Source organism: Staurois parvus, unplaced genomic scaffold (genome assembly GCF_062004578.1).
Source record: "Staurois parvus isolate SC_StPar_1 unplaced genomic scaffold, SC_StPar_1.0 ptg000068l, whole genome shotgun sequence".
Lineage (NCBI taxonomy): Eukaryota > Metazoa > Chordata > Amphibia > Anura > Ranidae > Staurois > Staurois parvus.
In genome coordinates this window covers 8,722,761-8,743,493 of record NW_028317864.1, presented here as the reverse complement: position 1 = coordinate 8,743,493, position 20,733 = coordinate 8,722,761, and the positions used below count along the sequence as shown (strand labels likewise).

The 20,733-nt window shown below is 41.5% G+C and overlaps 1 protein-coding gene across 4 annotated transcripts in view; it reads left to right on the top strand.

The window, feature by feature from the left end:
* The window catches only part of NUP188 (nucleoporin 188), a 134,860-nt gene extending 114,149 nt beyond the window's left edge, over positions 1-20,711 (top strand). For 3 of the 4 annotated variants that reach the window (XM_089669093.1, XM_089669092.1, XM_089669091.1), the window contains exons 33-44: positions 667-812; positions 2,429-2,610; positions 6,585-6,785; positions 9,466-9,558; positions 10,887-11,051; positions 12,971-13,108; positions 13,270-13,344; positions 13,418-13,621; positions 14,823-14,954; positions 15,058-15,131; positions 16,510-16,639; positions 20,016-20,711. In XM_089669093.1, coding sequence (XP_089525219.1) covers positions 667-812; positions 2,429-2,610; positions 6,585-6,785; positions 9,466-9,558; positions 10,887-11,051; positions 12,971-13,108; positions 13,270-13,344; positions 13,418-13,621; positions 14,823-14,954; positions 15,058-15,131; positions 16,510-16,639; positions 20,016-20,192 — 1,717 coding nt within the window. In that variant the 3' untranslated portion in view covers positions 20,193-20,711. The remainder of the gene's footprint in view (positions 1-666; positions 813-2,428; positions 2,611-6,584; positions 6,786-9,465; positions 9,559-10,886; positions 11,052-12,970; positions 13,109-13,269; positions 13,345-13,417; positions 13,622-14,822; positions 14,955-15,057; positions 15,132-16,509; positions 16,640-20,015) is intronic. The other variant, XM_089669095.1, reaches the window with a different exon arrangement.
* The last annotated feature ends 22 nt before the right edge of the window (positions 20,712-20,733 follow it).

Here is a 20,733-nt window from a genome sequence, read left to right as displayed (position 1 = left end):
TGTGTGTTTGAGAAATGCATGTCAGATCATACCTCTGTGTGTGTATATACTGTCCATTGGGGGGGGTGCACAGGAATGTAGTAATTAGACATTTGGTTGATCAGCTGCCTTCATGGGGTTTGCACACCGGCAATCGTCATGTCTTTTGCTAGTGTCCTAGAAGGTTGGAGGCCTTTCCTCTGCTCTGCTAAGAAAAACAATAACAAGAATTTCCCATTTTATTTTATTTTTTTTGTAATATAAGATAATTCATAGGTATTTTCTTCAGTGTCCTCAATTAGTATGTTAAAAAACACTGCTTGAGCTGTATGTGGACCTCACTGGATTAAATGATGTAAGACTTGCCTGGAATGTGACCTTTGGGCATTGAGCTCTGCATTGTGGCATTTGACTGGCCTCTGAGTACTAAGTTAGCAGTAAACCACTCTCCAAGTCCAGAACTGTGGCATAACCTCTGGTGTAACCCAGTCTAAAGACTCGCTTTGTGTTCTAATAGTGCGATGAACTCCCCGGGAGCTGCGGCCGCTGGAGACCAGTCATTAAAGTGTATAGGGCTCAGTGGTCATAGTTATCTGCTCGCAGCTGGCAGAAATCAGTATTTTTGCTGCTGTAATTCTCACCAGTGATAAACACCCAAACACTGCATAATGGTTTGTCTTGTTGCAGTGAGCTTGCGTCACCCGAGAACATCCTGAAATCTCTGGGGAAAATCCTGGAAGGTGTTCTGCAGGCTGATGAACGACAAGTGGAGAAAACCAAAGCCAGAGTCTTTTGTGCCCTGATCTCTGTGCTAGAAATGAAGCAGATAAAAGGTAAGCTTCAATGTAAGCTTCTGGAGAGGATTGATGACCTTCCAGGGTGATAGAGATGTTCTGAGACAAAATTTTAGCATTCTCTTCCTCTGTTTAGACTTTATTGCTCTCTCTTCTCTTCAATTGCTCCAGAAATTTGGTGATCGTAACACCTAATGGAGCCCATACCAATTACAAGTTATGAAGGATCAATCAGCGAATCCTGGACATACTCTTGTGGAGTGCTCTCTTCTTAATTTTAATAGGCATTTGATTAAATATATATATTATATGTTAAAAAAAATAAATAGTAAAAAAAAATAAAAAACTTAATAAATTAGTAATAATACTGACCTAAAGCCACTATAGTATCTCTTTAAGCATCAAAGTGACTAGGTTAGAGACTCTTTTGCTAGGTAAAAAATGGCTCTCCCTACAAAGAAAATGGTTAATATTTGCACTGCTCATCAAGTGTCCCTGCAGAAACAGTAGTGGCGTAGTGGCTGGCAAATGGAACCACGTCAGTTAGGGGGAACTGGGAAGTCTAATACACCTGAAGGACTGTGAAATACAGATTCTGAAATTGCCAGCTGCCTCCTAAAATTACATGTGGCTTGGCCAGGGTGGATTTGATTTAAATCACTAGTGAAAAGGCTCAATTTAAATCATAATTTTTAAAGAACAACTGTCATCTCTGTCCTGCAGCTGCTCCTCCTCTGACCCGCTGTTGACTCATCGACAGTCCCATTCACTTTAATGGGACAGCTGGTGATACAACAGAAACACAACAAGGAGAGGGACGTGGCGGCAGCAGGCGAGTGGATGTCTGCTAACAGGCGCTGCCATGATGGATCTAAAATGACAGGTGCTCTTTAAATGTAAGGAATCCGATGCGTTCTTGCTGGTGGTTAGAATCTTTAATATTTGCAAACCAAATGAGGGTTTCCTGTTTAGAATAATAAGCTGTCAGGTTAGTAAAACAGCGATGGCAGAACCGATTTTAGGTTAATATGTTATTTGCACATAGCTGGCAAACTACTCAAATTCTTTTATTACATGTTTTTTCTCATGGATACTATGAAATTGTGTGAATGCATCAATGCAGTGCATGTTATCTCAGCTTGCATAGCTTGGATTCATTGAATAAGTTTACCAAAAATGTAAATATTGCAGAATATACAGCTTCATTCTACATAACTAAGCTCCATTTCATGCTGAATAAACTAAATTATTAATGTATCCTAAATAGAAAATTATCTTTAGATGGATCTTTACTCCAAGAGCATTTTATTAAAATAAATTCGATAAAAATAAAAGGTGTACTGCTTGGACCTTGAAGAAGGGGACACTCCCCGAAAGCTTGTCCTCAGAATTGTATGTTAGTGCAAATAAAAAAAGTATCACGGACAGCACTCAATTGTTTCTGTCGCAAGTGCACTAATACGGATACAATCACCTCAAATAAAAATAAAAAAAATCAGATTTTAAATTTTTTAAATCATTGAATTTTTATCTACCCTTGGCTTGGCTGTCATTCCTTTGAATCACCGATCTGGGAAAATGCATATATTCTTCACTGTATTGAAGCTAATGTATGACCAGCATCCTCACCATCTGTATATATGATGTGTACACAGCCTGCAAAATTCCCCAGTATGAGCAACTTGTGCTGAGCGTCTGTGAGAATCTACAGGATGAGGTGGTTATTCTCGTCAGTCAGACAAGACCTGAAGTGATAAGTGTTAATGGAGGGGAGGATAAAGACAGCATGGAGACTGAAGATATTCCTCGAGCAAAGCAAAAAGACCTGCCTGATGGGGTAAGAGATTGATGGTTTTAGTATGTATGCAAACACTGGCTGATTACATTAGTTACATTAGTATATTTTCCAGCAGGTGTCAACTGGTCTTTGGGTGTCAAAACATTAGATGGTGAATGCATTAACCTGTAGGATGACTATTAAGTATTATTACCAAGAAGATTAGGGCCCAGCTTCTGACAATTTTTTTCCAAGGTTTGAATAGACTTGAAATAAATAAATAGTCCTTTGACAGCAGGGCAACAAACTAGGATAGTGGTTGTCACAGAAAGTAATGATAACCCAACAGAGGTACTAACCTTTCCCCATCTTCTAAAGAAATGTTTTGCTTCAGTCTGTGTCTCCACTGGAAAGATTTCCCATCACTTCTGTTCTGACTTTTTAACATTTTTAGAGCAATCTGATCACTAAAACCATTATGATGCTGCAATTCCTATCTACTGTAGGCAGATGTATGGAATATATTCATATCTTAATTAAAGAAAAATGGGATTTCATACACTTTTGTCCTGTAGTTGCAATTTAAGGTGTAATAAAGAAAAAAAAATATTTCTATTTATATATATATATACATATATATATATATATATATATATATATATATATATATATATATATATATATATATATATATATACACACACTCACCTTTATTGGGTACACCTTACTAGTACCGGGTTGGACCCCCTTTTGCCCTCAGAACTGCCTTAATTCTTTGTGGCATAGATTCAGCAAGGTGTTGGAAACATTCCTCAGAGATTTTTCTCCATATTGATATAATTTACTGTTGCCTTTCTATTATCTCGAACCAGTCTGCCCATTCTTTTCTGACATCAAGGCATTTTCGTCTACACTCACTGGATGTTTTCCTTTTTTCGGACTGTTCTCTGCAAACTCTAGAGATGGTTGTGCGTGAAAATCCCAGCAGATCAGCAGTTTTTGAAATATTCAGATCAGCCCATCTGGCACCAACAACCATGCCATGTTCAAAGTCACTTAAATCCCCTTTCTTCTCCATTCTGATATCAATTTGAACTTCAGCAAGTTGTCTTCACCACGTCTAAATGCATTGAGTTGCTACCATGTGATTGGCTGATTAACAATTTGTGTTACCAAGCAATTGAACAGGTGTACATATAACCTGTGTATATATAACCCACACACAACTGTAGGGAAATGACTGTTTAATCCCAGTTCCAATCAAATAGTTTGTGCTGAAACTGTGGCACATTCTCTAAGATGTCTAATATACCGTTTAGAAACTGCATGCAAACAAACCAAAGAGATTTTCTGCTGTTTTGGAGGCAAAGTGATGACACAAAATATTGATTTGATTATTGTTTTTCTGTAGTGCCTGTACTGATTTAAAAATATTTCCATGAATAGCATACATTCCCATTGTTATATTGCATGAGCAAATCACAGGTTTGGTTTAAAATAAACATAAAGGCATTTTTTATTTGTTTTGGATAGGATTGAGAGGGAATAGAACACTTATCCCTTTTTTTCTGTGACCCCATTATGGAGATTCACCCTCTCTATTTGTCCTGTTTACTGAGAGTTACATAGTTAGTCTGGCTGAAAAAAGACAAAAGTCTATGTAGTTCAACCATAAAAAAAGTTATCCTATACACACAGTTGATCCAGGGGAAGGCAAAAAAAACCCCAGCAAAGCATGCTCCAATTTGCTCCTGTAGAGGAAAAAATTCCTTCCTGATCCCCTGAGAGGCAATCGGATATTCCCTGGATCAACTTTACCTATAAATGTTAGTATCCAGTTATATTCTGTGTATCTAGGAAATAATCCAGGACTTTTTTGAAGCAATCCACTGAGCTGGCCAGAACCAACTCTTGAGGGAGTCTATTCCACATTTTCACAGCTCTCACTGTGAAGAAACCTTTCTGTGTTTGGAGATTAAATCTCTTTTCCTCCAGATGTAAAGAGTGCCCCCTTGTCCACTGTGATGATCTCAGGGTGAATAACTCTACACCGAGTTCACTATATGAAGCACTGATGTATTTATACATGTTCATCATATCCCCCCTTAATCTCCTCTTCTCATGAGAGAATACATTCAGTTCCTCTAATCTTTCCTCATAGCTGAGCTCCTCCATGCCTCTTATCAGTTTGGTTGCCCTTCTCTGTACTTTCTCCAGTTCCCCAATGTTCTTTTTGTGAATTGGCGCCACCCCTCCGTCCAAGGTTTTACTCACCCCCTCATAAAAAGAAATCAGATTTGTTTGACAACTTCAGGGGGGGAAGTCCTAAAGTCCTCTTTTTTGGTGGGACTTTAACGGCACAATTTACTTGTATGATAAATTTCAACTTCAAAAGAGATGTTTTTATAAAAACAGTATGAAATTTTATTTTTACGATCTTCAAAAATAAATATAAAGCTACAATACATATTGCAGCGGTCTCATCAGAGATGGTATTGCAAATCTAATCATGGATCATGCATGGTTCGTACTTGACTCGTTTCGAGATCAACAAAAATCTCTTCTTCAGAAGTGCTCAAAAAGGCATGATGTCTATAACAAACATATATATATCAATATACATGACGCAATCAAATTATTGTGTACAATTTGATACTTTACAATATGGTTATACACTTACATGATTCCATGTGAGGTAAAAACCGCCAGGAAGTATTAAGAACCAACTGTTATGTGAACACAGCCACGGATTTCTCATATATCTCAGGCAAAAATTATGAAACAAAAATTAATAAAGAATAAACTGAGACCAGTGGATGAAAAATGCTGCCCAAACGCCTCCTGAAGGGGTCCCGCCCAAATGCACCGTCAACAAGATTGCCTGCTGGTTGGTACTGATAGGGCAGTGCTGCAATGTGAATAATAAAAAGCAATATTAATATCAATTGGATATCATCAACCCTAGAGGAATTTTAAGAACTAGACGCACCTACTAAGAGTGTGCACCCAAATGAAATTTACGGCCTTTCTTTTCCCCACAAATTGAGCTTTCTATCAGTAGTATTTGATCTCCTGTGCGGGTTTTAATTTTTTGCTTTATACAAAAAAAAAAGACTGACAGTTTTGAGGGAAAAAAAATATTTTTGACTTTTTGCTATTAAAACATTTCCAGTAAAAAAAATGTAAAAATCAAATTTTGTCATAAATTTAAGCCAAAATGTATTCTGCGACTTCTTTGCTAAAACAAAATCCCAATATGTGTAAATTAATTGGTTTGTGTGAAAGTTATAGCGTTTACAATGGCGGCATAGATACTGGAATTTATTTTTTTTTAATTTTTACTAGTAATGGCATTGATCAGCGACTTATAGCGGGACTGCGGCGGGCATTCTGACGCTGGGGGGGGAACTGACGTGGTGTCACTGACATCCCCAATGACACCAATACAGTGATCAGTGCTAAAAGCACTGACACTATACTAATGACACTGGGCACAGCCATCCAAAGCAGTGTGCCTGAGCTGACAGGGAGGAGAACTGTTTTTTTGTTTGCAAACAGTTCTCCCCGTCAGAGATGCTCAGCAGCGAGTAATCACTGGCTGGGACCTGGTGAATGACAGCTGCGGCAGCACGGGTAGGGCGCGCACTCCCCCTACCCACGTATATATATGCGTGATTTTGTGCACCTGTGCCCCCCTGTAGCAATATTTTTGATACAGGGCGGTCGGGAAACAGTTAATAACCCAAAAGATTGAGAGCGTAAGAAAATGCTAAATTTGCAGTTGTCCCCAGGACAGGATTAGAGTGAAATACTGCAATGAGGACATTAGTTCTGGTAACAACCTCATTTTGGAGGGATTTGCTCTCATTTTGGCTATAATACATGCAATGGAACAAAGATTGCCAAAAAAAAACTGACAGAGGTTTAACCTTCCCTTGCTATTCAAAAATGGCATAAAATGTTTCTCCTTTTAGTTCTAATTTTAGTAAACAAAACAGTCTGATTAACCACCCCAATCTTGCTTTTTTATGAAGGTTTGTGTGCTGGCATTACATTTGGCCAAGGAGCTGTGCCAGGCTGATGAAGATGGAGACCAGTGGCTGCAAGTGACCAGAAAGTTACCCATGCTGCCCATGCTCTTCAGCGCACTGGAAGTCAGCCTGCGTGTCAAGCAGAACCTCCACTTCTGTGAAGCAGCACTTCACCTTTTGTTCACGTTGGCTAAGACTCACCAGGTCAGTGGTGTTTGCAGTTGTCCTCTCTACAGGTATAGGCATTTGTATCATATGAAGGTAACTGAACAAATATTAAAGTGTTTTTTACATCTGTTACATAATCAAGGTACAGTATTTTGTTGTTGTAGTAGAGCTATTTGTACTGCCCTAAAATTGTCTAAAGCAGCAATACTACTTAAGTGTAAGCATTTTGCTTGTGCTAGTCCTAGATCATTCCCCATGCTAGCCCTAGATCATTCCCCCGTGCTAGCCCTAGATCATTCCCCCGTGCTAGCCCTAGATCATTCCCCCGTGCTAGCCCTAGATCATTCCCCCGTGCTAGCCCTAGATCATTCCCCCGTGCTAGCCCTAGATCATTCCCCCGTGCTAGCCCTAGATCATTCCCCCGTGCTAGCCCTAGATCATTCCCCCGTGCTAGCCCTAGATCATTCCCCCGTGCTAGCCCTAGATCATTCCCCCGTGCTAGCCCTAGATCATTCCCCGTGCTAGCCCTAGATCATTCCCCGAGCTAGCCCTAGATCATTTACCGAGGTAGCCCTAGATCATTCCCCCGTGCTAGCCCTAGATCATTCCCCGAGGTAGCCCTAGATCATTCCCCGAGGTAGCCCTAGATCATTCCCCGAGGTAGCCCTAGATCATTCCCCGAGGTAGCCCTAGATCATTCCCCCGTGCTAGCCCTAGATCATTCCCCGTGCTAGCCCTAGATCATTCCCCGTGCTAGCCCTAGATCATTCCCCCGTGCTAGCCCTAGATCATTCCCCCGTGCTAGCCCTAGATCATTATCCGTGCTAGCCCTAGATCATTCCCCCGTGCTAGCCCTAGATCATTCTCCGTGTTAGTCCTAGATCACTCCCTGTGGAGCCTGTTGCATGTCAGACAGCCCTGGCAGTACATATGACTTTGACTTTTGTGCTTTAAGACTATCCTCCATTCAGTTCTGGCGTGCCATTGCCTGAGCTGGCCAATGAGGCTGTTAGATTTGCCACTGGTAGAACAGGCCTGGACTTGTTGGCAGGAAGTATTGTCTTGGGTACAAGTTACTAACTTGTTGTACAGCCTAGGCTTGGAAATTAAGGGGCTCTGAAGACTAACACAGTTCATTAAAGATTCCTCAAGGTTGGCTATTTGTATGAAGGCACTTGGTTCTCTGCTAAAGAGGAGGCCTAGGCCAGTGTGAACGCTAAGGTCTTCAGAATCGCTCCCATTTTCAAAGCAAAATAGCTTTTAAAGAATATATAAACCAAACATTTCATATTCCTCATATGTGCCTGCTGTGCCATGTACTTGTATGCAAACGTATCCTGTTCCCTTTGTATTGCTTCCTTTGTGTGAAATCCCTGGTGTTTCTGCCAATCCCTCTGCTCTCCTAATAAAAACTGACCACATTAGGCATGAGAAAACAGTGTGGTCAGTTCTCTAGCTGTGCTGAGAACTCAGCCTGCTATGTTCCAATGATCAGACTTGTCCTGTCATGTCCCCCCTGCACAGCCATTCACTAGAATGCTTGTTATGCTGATGTTTCTCCTCGCAAGCTAAGAACAGAGGGTATGCAGCTAAGAACAAGAGGGTATGTGATCACTTTTTAAAAAAAAAAAAAAAGAGAGGGGGTATTTATAATGTTTTTTATATCTGTAAACAAATGTTTTGCCTTTCATTTCTTTTTTAAACTGAATGGGTTGTTTTACAAGGTAAGTTATGTTGAAAAATATTACTTCTGAAAACTCCACAGCCTGAAATGGCCGATTACATAAAGTACTCATCTGCACAGTATTGGTCCTTTTGAATATACAGTGGTCCTGAGCACTGGGTCCAATACCCCTGATATTTGCAACTTTTCAGCAAAGCCAGAGATGCAAAATATCCTTCAGCCAGAAATTGGAGATAACCTTTTCTACTGTCAGTACAAGATTGTGTTTCATAGATGAGACGCCATTGTCAGGGCTCCCGGGTATGACCAGAGGTATGTGACTGACGCAGGGAAACGCAGACTTCAGATATGTTATAAACAATGTAATTTATTAACACTAACCATACAAACATAACGCAGTGCAATACTAAAACATAACACAGTGCAAACAAACCAAACCAACCACCCACAGATAACAGTACATACAATGCAAGCGTCGTTAGGCAGGCCGGGTCAATATCAGTCGGGCAGGTAGGTACAGGGGGAGCAAGTGGAGAATGGTCGGAGTCACAAGCCAGGTTCAGCAGGTAGCGGGCAGCGTGGTACAGAGGGTCAGGCAGAGGAGAATGGTCAGACAAGCCAGGGATCAGAGCAGGGTCAGCAGAGAATCAGACAGGAACTGGGAACGGGAACAGGATACAGGGCCCAAGAGAAACACAACACCAAGGCAGAGTCTGCAGGTCTGAATGTCCCTTAAATACACCAGTATAATTAGTTCCAGGTGTTTGACTGGCTGCAAGGTTGAATCTCTGATTGCTGGGAGCACCCGCTGGCCAGCCCTGGTACTGCAGCTCATAAGGCAGCTGAGTCCCAATATTGCTGGCCAGTCCATTCCTGACAGCCATACTCCTGAATTGTTGTCTTCTGACCATGTGGCTGTGGAGATGTTCCTTGGAGAAGTCCCAGGTGTTGAATGAATGGATGTGGAATGAACAAGCAAGTGTGGCAGAGCCGCAGAAATATTCTGACATTTATACCATGTTTTAATTACAGGGGGCAGCAGCTATAGCCGGATCTGGCATCACTCAGAGTGTGTGCCTTCCTCTGCTGAACGTCTACCAGCTGACTTCCAATGGAGTGAGCACGGTGAGGATAGATTGTGTTTTAATAGCTAGCAAGTTATCTTCCATTTTATCTCTGGATGTGATTTGTGCTTAATTGTATATGTGGCACATGGAATGGCTAACAAGTTCAGGAATTCTGAATATTACCTGGAAGGAACCTTTCTAAAAAATGTTACAGGCAAATGTGAAACCGTTTTTGTAGACCTGTTGTATCTGTTGGGTGTTTTGTAGCCTTTAGTCTGGCATTCCTACATTACCCCTGGCAGCACTTCAAGCTCAATTCCTGTAGTAAGCTGCAGAATTTCCTGGAATAGCATTTCACAGCACTTTATCACTGTGTGCTTTTTATGGTCCATTGTGAAAAAATCAAATTGTGTTATCCTATTTTTATTTTTACATCTCCCAGTTAGAACTTACTCCAAGTTATACCACAAGGGCACTGTATCCCCAAATTGCTGGCAAAAAATTTGTACTTAAAATCTCTTCTTAGTCCATCTTACATCTTGGCCCCCACATTTGGTAATTCAACCTTGTATTGCCTGCCAGAGCCTCTCTGGACTCAGTATCTGTGCTGTCCATCCACGTCCTCCCTCTTTCCCTAGATCCTTCTGTCCTGTGTCCTCAACTGTCTTGTACCGTTCCCCTTGGAGTCACCTTACAGAGTCTTGGCAATATATCCATGCTCCATCTTGTAGTTCATTCCTATAGGCTGGTAGATGCAGGATTTAGTTTATGTAAACTTGCTGTACTGAAGCATTGTGCTGTTTCATGTGGGGGAAAGGTGTGCTGTACCAGTAATCCCACACTGATGTGAGCTGGAACTTCATGGATTAGTAAGCTGACAGAGGGGTAAAAGTAAACTATGATAGGCATGTATTAATGTCAAATGATGATAGGCCATTATCAGCTGAATTTAGCTTTCCTCTCACTTGGTGGAAGAAAGCATTCCCAATGCTGGACCTCTTTCACACTGATCAGTTTTTGATGCACTTTTGTTCTTTAAAAAGTGGTACAAAAATGGATGAAAAATGTATCCCTTTAAATCCTATCCCACTAATGTGCTGTGGGTCGGTTGCGTTTTTAAAAGTCTTGCAGCCTGCATTTTTGGTGCTGTATAAAAATCACCGAAAAGCACCTCTCCATTGAAGTGAATGGAAAACGCGCATCAAAAACTCACTGCTGCTGCCTTATCGGTATGCTTTTTAAGTCACATGTCCATATTTCAAAGATGAATGATTGAAGTCAGGCAACCAGAAAAGGCAACAAAAATGCATAATTTATATATGGTTTTTGTTTCAATGTGTGAAAGGGGTCTTAAGCTGTTTTTAATGTTCTTCCTTCTTTTCAAAGGTACAGACCCCACTATCATCACGTAAAATTCTGGATGCTCCATCATGGCCCGGTGTATACAGATTGACCATAACCCTGATGGAGAGATTGCTGAAGACTTTGAGATACAACTTCCTAACAGAGGCCTTAGACTTTGTAGGAGTTCACCAAGAGAGAATATTGCAGGTAATAGAATGGCGGCACGATCATTAAAAAGTAATCAGTGGCAGCTTAAGGTGGATGGTCCACGGCTGTCATCCTTATCCTTTCTTCACTATATTGTGAGTCACTACCCTGTAACAAATGTGCATGTCAGGTGCTGGACACCTAATATGAACATGATTGTTCCAGGTCAGTGACTAAGAGAAGCAAAAACTGTGTTAATTAAAGTCAACTTCTTCCATTTTTTTTGTTTTGGATGTACTGAGTGAGAAAAGTTCCACACATTATCAGGTTTTTTGTTTTTTTTTACCTTATTGGGAAGATTGTCCCATATTTTGCTGTGCATGTTAAACCTGTCTGCTTTGTCAGAAATTCTGCCCCTCCCCCGTTTTACTGTTACATGTCTTTGTCCTTGTCCGCTTGAGGCATTCCCCATTACAGCTTACAGGAAATAATAGGGACATAGCATGACAGAAGCTGTAACCCTGGAGATCACCACTCTAGCCACTATGAAATAAAAGCTTGGCTGGAGTTGGGCTTTAAAATATCATTAGATATATATTTAGGTTCGGCTGTTATAAGTACCTACATTTTGCTCAGCATCAGCCTCTTGTATGTCCCTGTAAAGCTGGGAGATGGAAAAAGCAGCTTTGGAAGTCAATGAAGTGTGCTGCATGCACATAGCCTGGCAAGTAACCTGTTAATTAAAGCAAGAGTAGAGGGATGAGCCAATCAGTCTATTGCCTATCCTTTGTTATCCAGTTGTGAGCTGGGGAAGGGAATGTGACCAGACGACATCGTTATAAAGTCCACTTTTTATGTTTGAAGTTTTGAAAGGTTAAGTTCAAACCTTAGCAAATGCACATTTTTTTACCTGCAAAAAAATATGCATTTAATATTTTTTTTTCTTAGGAGCCTGTAAAGCATTGTACCCATGCTCAGCAGATCGTGAATGCAATGTCTTGCTCCTGCAGACTGTCAGTGTAGCTGGTTACCCATACCATTAATACGGGCAGGCAGTTACTTCAGTCCAGAAACATTCACTGAACTATGAGGATGCTCACTGGCTCCCTTGTAGTTCTTTGGGAACTGCAAGCCATTGGCAGTAAAGGCTGTTGGTACTTGTAGACAGGGTTCTGCGAATTAATGATGCAGCCCTGCACGGCTGTGTCCTTTTCAAACTGTGAAGATCCCTAGCCCGCTGTATTTTGGGAATAGCAATGAGCAATGGGAACTTTGAAAGATGGCCTGGAATGCATGTAACCTCCAGGTTGTTTAAAACCGAGCAAAGAACTATGGCAGGGAAAAAATGGCTGCTGGTTTTCCTCATAATATAATTATAATTTTTAATATATGAAGCTCACCAGGTTCCATGAACAAGTGACTGTCACCTCTGAATGGACGGATCTTTTAAGTTCTAATTTTTTTTTTTTATTGGCATGAAGTCTGCTGTTCATCTTTTATGGAAACATTTGAATCTAGAGAACAGTGTTTGCTTTTGTCAAGAGAATGATAAAGCCATGACATCCCTCAAGAGTTGGTTCTGGCCAGCTCAGTGGATTGCTTTAAAAAAGGCCTGGATTCTCTCTTAGATACACAGAATATAACTGGACACTAACATTTATAGGTAAAGTTGACCCAGAGAATATCCGATTTGCCTCTCGGGATCAGGAAGGAATTTTTTTCCCCTGCATGAGCACATTGGATCATGCTTTGCTGGGTTTTTTTTTTGCCTTCCTCTGGATCAATTGTGGGTATAGGATTATAACTTTTTTTTTTTAATGGTTGAACTGGATGGACTTTTGTCTTTTTTCAGCCAGACTAACTATGTATCAAGTGTGTGCTTTATTCTCTCATTCCACAAAGTATGTTTTTGCCCTTTAGTTTTTCTTCTCTATGCTTGATTGTGAAGAGGTGTCCTTCTTACATTTGTGTTTCCCCAGTGCCTGAGTGCAGTACGTACTGTGCAGAATTTGGCCTGTCTGGAGGAGGCTGACCACACTGTAGGTTTTCTGCTGCAGCTGTCTAATTTCATCAAAGAATGGCATTTCCACTTACCGCAGTTTATGAAGGACATCCAGGTGAGGAGACACATAAATACGGTTCACAGGTGCAGCAGCATGTGACAACCTGGCCGCATTCAGAAATTCAATGCACTGAGACATATGACAACTTTAAATAACTGAATTAATAAATTATTAATAAAAAGTTGGTTTATATGAATTTCTTTCTTTTATTGTAGGTCAGTTTATGTTATCTGTGCCAGTCTTGCACATCCCTTTTGTACAGCCGAAAGATGCTGCAACATTATTTACAGGTGAGTATCACAGGAAATGTCTAGATCAGCATTTGGGAACCTTCTACATCTAATGGAAATCTTCTGTCTTCAGATAAAAAGTGGGGAAGCAGTAGCATCAGGCACGGCCTCTCGAGGTCAGCGCACTCCACAGACTCCCTCCGTACAGCCGACACCTGAGAGTGAGGCCCTAGAGCTAAGAGCATTGCGGTCTGTTCAGTTCAGCCTCCTGAAGATCCTGAGCAAGACCTTGTCTGCATTGCGAGCTTTCACACCGGATCTCAGCCAGATTCTGCAGGTCAGGCATGTTGAATGAAGAATAGTGACATCCAATCAGGATTAATATTTATTATGAGACCGTAGGGAGCAATTTAGTAATTACTGGTTGGGTTAAAGGTTTGATTGAATGTTTAGCATTAAAGTGGTAACCCTTAATAACCCCTTAATGCTGCCCCTCCCGGCCCTTTAAGGGGTTTCTTATGCTGGGAGGCAGGGTTTATGATCATCTGACCGCCATGATTGGCTGTCAAAGCGCAGTCATTTGATCAGAAAGCTCCTGACTGCGGGTGCTAGGCCCCAATAACTGTGATGGGAGCACGCAGGGCACATGTTTTCAGCACAGGTTTGTTCACATTTGGGTATGCAAATATGCAGCCTCTCAGCATCAAGACCTACCCACCTAGAGGTCGCATATTTGCATACTCTCAACACAAAGGAGTTAAAGGGGCACTCCAATCAAGCGTTTTCCTTCTGGGAAAGAGTTACAAAATTTCTGTGTGTGTTTCCACTAGAAGTAGGGGGAACAGGATATGGGATGAAAAAATCACCACAGTGGAAACATGACAACTACTTCTTCATCTCTACCCCCCAACAGATACCCCCTCAACATGTGCATTTTAGCGAAGCCCAACAGATGTCAATGCAACACAATGCTAACAGAAAAAAAAAATTTGCTGTAGGACTCTTGACTGGACCTATGGCCCTTGAACCTTCACTTGACCCTGAGCCTACACACTTACCTAGCAATGGATATCCATGTATAATCAAATAATTTTTCCAGGTGACAACATTCAAAACCACCCTTAACTTTCACATAGTAACAGCAATGGATGGACCCAATAGCGCTGCCTTGTTTGCAGCAATCTCCTCATACGTCATCTCCTCAGTATAGCTAGCACTATCACAGTAACATCCTGTCACAAAAAACAGAGCACAAATCCACACAATTCTCCACATACGATATGTCTTCCCTCATCACACTCCTCCTCCAGACACAGGATGTCATGTCACAAGATAGCCTGTGAAAATGCGGTATGCTTTACTGTTCTTTATATTGCATGTCAATAGAAGTTAGCACGCGACTGAAATGGATGGAAAAGTACATGCATTTTGTATACATTTTAGTGCAAGTCAGTGTGAATTGCCGTTTTGAATTAATTCGATCTTGTGTATGTTATCAAAGTGACTTGGAATAAATACCTAGTTTTATCTGTTCCCAGCCTCTGGACCTCTCACAATATCAGATGCTATTAGCCCTGAACTTCAGTACTCCTGCTTTTGACGCAGATGTGGCACCTTCATTCGGGACCTTCCTAGCTACTGTCAATGTGATGCTGAACATGCTGGGAGAGGTGAGGCATGACAAGCGATTCACACTCTTCTCTGTACCTCTGCATCTGTAGACCCAACAGTGGCTGCACTGGTCTAACACTTGTGACCAATTTCATCTAATAGATGGATAAGAAGAAAGATCCACCTTTTCCATCTGCATCTTCCCTCAGCCTATCAGAAGAAAGCAAGAACCTCAGGTGAGCTCCAAGTACAGTTCGGAAAATTATCAGACTTTGTGCAAAGTGAATCAGGCTTTGTATTTGTTGCAAATTTTCAATGGGCTAGTGAGGCTTTCTTTTAATCCTTTACCTGGTGATGTGAACTATCTAACATCCACCCTTGAACCTGTAAATGAACATATTTAACCACTTGACCTCTGGAAGGTTTTACCCCCTTCATGACCAGGGCATTCTTTTTCCGCTATTCGCCACTGTGCTACTTTATCTGGCAGTCATGCAACACTGTACACAAATTATATTTATATCAATTTATTCCCACAAGTAGAGCTTTCTTTTGGGGGTAAATTGATCACCACTGTTTTTTTTAATTATATAAAACAAAATGTTGGGGGGGATCAGTCTTTGTAAACTTGTATTCTGCTACATGTCTTTGTTAAAAAAACAAAACCCAATAAGTGTATATACTGTGGTCCCAGCTGCCTGAAGATCATTGACAAGATCCTCACGTGTAGTTCTGGGATGATTCCTCACTGTTCTCATGATCATTGACACTCCACGACGTGAGATCTTGCATGGTGCACCAGACCTAGGGAGACTGACAGTTGTTTTGTGTTTCTTCCATTTGCGAATGATTGTACCAACTGTTGTCACCTTCTCACCAAGCTGCTTGGTGATAGTTTGGTAGCCCATTCCAGCCTTGTGTAGTTCTACAATCTTGTCCCTGACATCCTTGGACAGCTCTTTGGTCTTTGCCATGGTGGAGAGTTTGGAATCTGATTGTTCGATTGCTCCTGTGGACAGGTGTCTTTTAAATGGAGTGCTGCTAATCTCATTTTGTTACCTGTATGTAAGACACCTGGTAGCCAGAAATCCTGCTGAACGATAGGGGATCAAATACTTATTTCCCTCATGAACATGCAAATCAGTGCATCATTTGTTAGACATGCATTTCTTTTGAATTTTTTGTTGCTATTCTGTCTCTCAGTGTTACAATACACCTACCATTCGATTTTTAGACTGATCATTTCTTTGTGAGTGGGTAAACATTTAAAATCAGCAGGGGATCAAATACTTATTTCCTTCACTGTATATGTTCCTGCACTTGCCCCCTGCATGCAGTAGATTTACTGTGAGTGGGTCAGCAAATGTTTATTATGTTTACCCATATTGTAAACAGTAGCAGTGCCTTTTGTGACCACAAGATGCAGTTGGCTTCTTGCAAAAGAAGCTGCATGCTCTCAGAAATGTGTTTCAATGGTTGGAACCGACCAGTAGCTGTAACTTCACAGGTTATGTCTGCAACAATCTTCACAAGATCCCACAAAAATGTACCTTTTTAAAAATAAGAAAAACAAATCCAAGCTTTTGATTTTGTTTTGCTTCCTGTTTCTACCAGGCCTCTACTGCTATTTATCATCGAGAACTGTTTCTACCTGTTGATCTCACAAGCCCTGCGTTATCTCCGTGATCCATCAGTCCATCCTCGAGACAAACAGCGAATGAAGCAGGAGCTTGCCTCTGAACTGGTATGAAGAGTACATAAATGAATTGTTTGATAATAAACTGATATTTGGGAAACATACATTTAGCTTTCTTTTGTAATCATCAGCTTGTTGATAGCTCTGAGGCTAGTTATGTCTTTTTGTGGCATACTAAATTTATTTTTATCAACCAACAGATCTGACATTCCACCCTTCCATGTTGTTGCACTGTACCCTGTTGTTCTTTTTATATAGCACCTACAGTTTGCGCAGTGCTTTAGAATGTGAGGGCAAACAGTACAGTTGGAATACAATTCAATACAGGAGGAATTAGTAGGCCCTGTTCATTAAAGCTTACAATCAAAAAGCGAAGGGGTGAGTGAAAGGAAAAGTAATGTGTGGGGTGGACTGATGGAGAAAATAAAAGTACAGTTGTTAAGTGGAGGGGTGGAAGATACTTAACGGTTGGTAGGGTGGATGAGTCTGGTAGCAGAATTCATGATGGACTGAAGGGGGATCCTATATAAAGTAAGCCAGAGATGACCTGGGAGTGGTCTAAGAACTTTGTGGTGTCATTGGTTAGGAAGGGGTGTATTTTGGAGGTTGAGGTGGCAAGCTTTGGAAAGTGATTAGATGTGGGGTCGAAAGGAGAGTTCAGAGTCCAAGAATACACCTCGCACCCTGGCATGCAGAGACAAGTTGATGGTTGTGCCATTGATCTTGACAGAGAAGTCAGGAGAATGAGCATTTGGGAGGAGGAAAGATTAGGAGCTCAGTTTTGGATAGATTGGATGTCACACCATTTCCTCAAACGCAGACTGATATATCGTTCAGTATATTAGTGATGCGTGAGGAGACTGATGTTGTGAGCTGAGGTGTACAGAGATAGATTTGGGTGTCTTCAGTGTAGAAATTATATTGAAAGACTTGGGAAGCTATCAGCTGACCCAGGGAGGAGGTTTAGATTGAGAATAGGGAAGGTCTAAGAACAGAACCTTGGGGAACCCCAACTAGGAAAGGAAGAGGAAGTAGAATTGTAAGTGAAGGTGCGGTGGGTAGGATGAGAACCAATGAAGAGCACAGTCATGGAGACCAAAGGAGTAACATTTTTTTTTTGGAGGAGGAGGGGGTGGTCAGCTGTATCAAAGGCAGCCGAAAGGTCCAGAGGTAGGAGTATAGAATTGTGTTCATTGTTTTTTTTCTGTTAGTAACTCGTTTGTGAGTTTTAGGAGAGCAGTTTCTGTGTAGTGTTGAGGGTTAAATCCAGACTGATGGGGATCAAGAAGGTTATTCTTAATGAGGTGGTTACTTGGTTGTAGACCAGGCATTCAAGGAGTTTGGAGAAAAAGGGGAGCAAGGAGATGGGATGTAGGTTGTTGAGACTGGTGGGGTCCAGTCAGGGCTTTTTAAAGTATGGAGGTGACTGATGTGTTTTAGAGAGGGAAGATGCCAGAAGAGAGGGAGAAATTGAAGATGTGAGTTATGCAGGCCATAGCCGGGTCGTTTATTGGCCGCATTTTCGTCTGACCGAAAAATCGGCCGATATTCACACTGTTATTGGGGCAATGCCGTCGGCGGATCTTCTCGTTTCTTTTTATCGGTCATGCTGGAAAATCTACAAAAAGCGGACGTTTTTCTTAAGCATTGGTGGCAGTATAAATGGCAGCAACAACCTATTTTTCGTTTATCGGCCAACAGTGTGGCCAATAAACAGCCCGTCTGTGGCCTGCATTAGAGAGTGTAGGATAGAGTCAGAGGGTGATGGTAGTATTTGAGAGGGAATAGGGCCCAGAGGACAGGTGGTTAGGTGGATGTTAGAAAAGGAGAGAAAAAAAAAACCCTGCTTAGCAACCTTGTCTATAGTAGTAGGATTGAGTGTAGCTGTGGACATGGGGTGTTAAGTGAGGGGATATCTCTACAGCGGAGATTTCACCATGAATTGTATCAATCTTATTTGTGAAGTGATTGGCGATCTCCTGAACAGTGAGTGAACTAGTGGGGGGAGGCAGTGAAGGACGAAGTAGAGAGTTAAAGATAGAGAAGAGTTGACAGGAACTGGATGAGGTGTTGTCTATGCGAGTGCTAAAATAGGTCTGTTTGGCAGTGTGGAGGCAAGAATTGTATTTTTGGAGGGCAGATTTATATTGATTGAAGTCTTTGAGCACTTACCTGTTTTTTTTTAGACTTCTGTTTGCCAGGGTTGTAGGGGTCATGGCCTGATTATGTGTGTAGTGAGAGGGCCTAGCTTGCCCAGGGGGTGGAGGATAGGGATCTTATTGTAGACCAAACCTGAAAGGTGCTCTGTGGGGATAGGAGGATTCCCACTTCACCTCCCTTGCATCCACTGAGTCTGGGGGAGTTAATCCAGAGAAGGCCACCATGGGAGAGAAGCAGTGTTGGATTCATGAAGCCAGGTTTCAGTGACAGCAAGTAGATAAAAGGAGTTGGTGACAAAGAGGTCAGGAACAGAGGTGAGTTTGTTACAGACTGAGCGGGCATTTCACTGGATAGAGGAGAACGGGAAACAGGTTTTGGGAAGAAGAAAGGAAACAAAATTGTGTAGGTTGTGGCTGCTGCCAGAAGGTGTGGTGATGGGTGCATTGAGTATAGTTAAATAAAGGAGGCCTAGGGTTTGGGGATATAGCTCCAGAGGTTAGGAGAAGCAGAAGGGTTGAGGGATGAAATATGAGGGGACATACCTCAGCATCCTACTTTTCTAAAACAACGTACATTAACACAAAAGTATGTTTGTTTGTTTTTTTTAACAATTTGCAGATGTTGTGTTAGTACTTGTGAAACAGTACTTGCAGCAAGCAGTGAAAGAGGTAAAAACACCCCGTGCAGTCATTGTTGCAGAATACAAAACAGAACAATCTATAAATCACCTCTAGAACCCCAAACGTCTGAAAATGGATTATATTTTTTATTCTGGCCATTTTTGAGTAGAGTGGGAATGGGTTAAAACATCTGTCTGGATTTTAGTGCTGGGTTGTCTCCAGGTAGGACATTTCCCCCAACAATTAAGGCAGACAGGTCATGTGACCTTTCCATAGTAGTTTATTTGCAGTCTGTTTGCCCATAGCACAGACTGGCCGTACTCCTCCTGGTACCTACATGGAGTGTGAATCCACCCATTGTGGAAATAAATCAGAAAAAGGAATTGACTCTTCTGCACCCTAGTTTTTACTGGAGTTACAATTTCAAGAACTGAGAAGCTGAACAGTATATGTGGAAGAAATGAATACAACTAGTTTTTAAATAATATATAAATCCTGTATAATAATAATAAATGACAGTTAAACCAGGCTGCTTCTGTTCTGTGTGCATCCTCCTAAGGGTAGCTAATACCGCCAATGATTGTTTGCAAAGAGTGGTTACTCATACCTGTATAATCATTCTTTTTTTTTCCCTTTCATTTCAGAGCACTCTGGTCTCCAGCCTAGCACGGTACATGCGCCGCGGTGTCACTTCCTCTCCTGCAGCTGGCCACTTGCCTTCCCCACAGCCAAAAGCCGGAACGTCCTTAAAGGTAGCTCCTGAAGCCCAGGAGCCAATAATCCAGCTGGTGCAAGCATTTATACGACATGTACAGAGATAGGAATCATTGAAGACTGTTTAAAGAGTGTACATAAACTCATTGACCCTGTTCATGGACCACAACCATTAGACAGCTACCACCAAACTGTTTGTTACAGGTATATTAACCAAGAAGACCATAAAGCATCTTTGTAAGGTCAGTGCCTATCACACGGCTACCACCCCCACACATTCATGTATACATCTGTGAGCATACAAGCATAGGTGGTGCAGAATTAAGTAACACAGCAACCAAACTGATTGGCAAAGATGGTGAAACTGGTTGCTGTGTTGTGCACTGCCCCCTACTGAAAATTCCCATTGTGGGGAAGGAGATGAAACTGCCTCATGGAACATCCAACAACTATTTCCACAGTGACTGCACGTGGTGTCATTGCATGCAGAGCTTGACACTCCCATGCCAGTGTGCCCTTCATTTTTCTTTTTGTATGATGGTTTTTTTTTCCTTTTCTTTTCTTGAAGACAACTTGTATTTTTTTGACATCCTATTTATACTGAAAGTAAAAGAAACTTGTTAACATGTTGCATTCGGACCAGTCTTT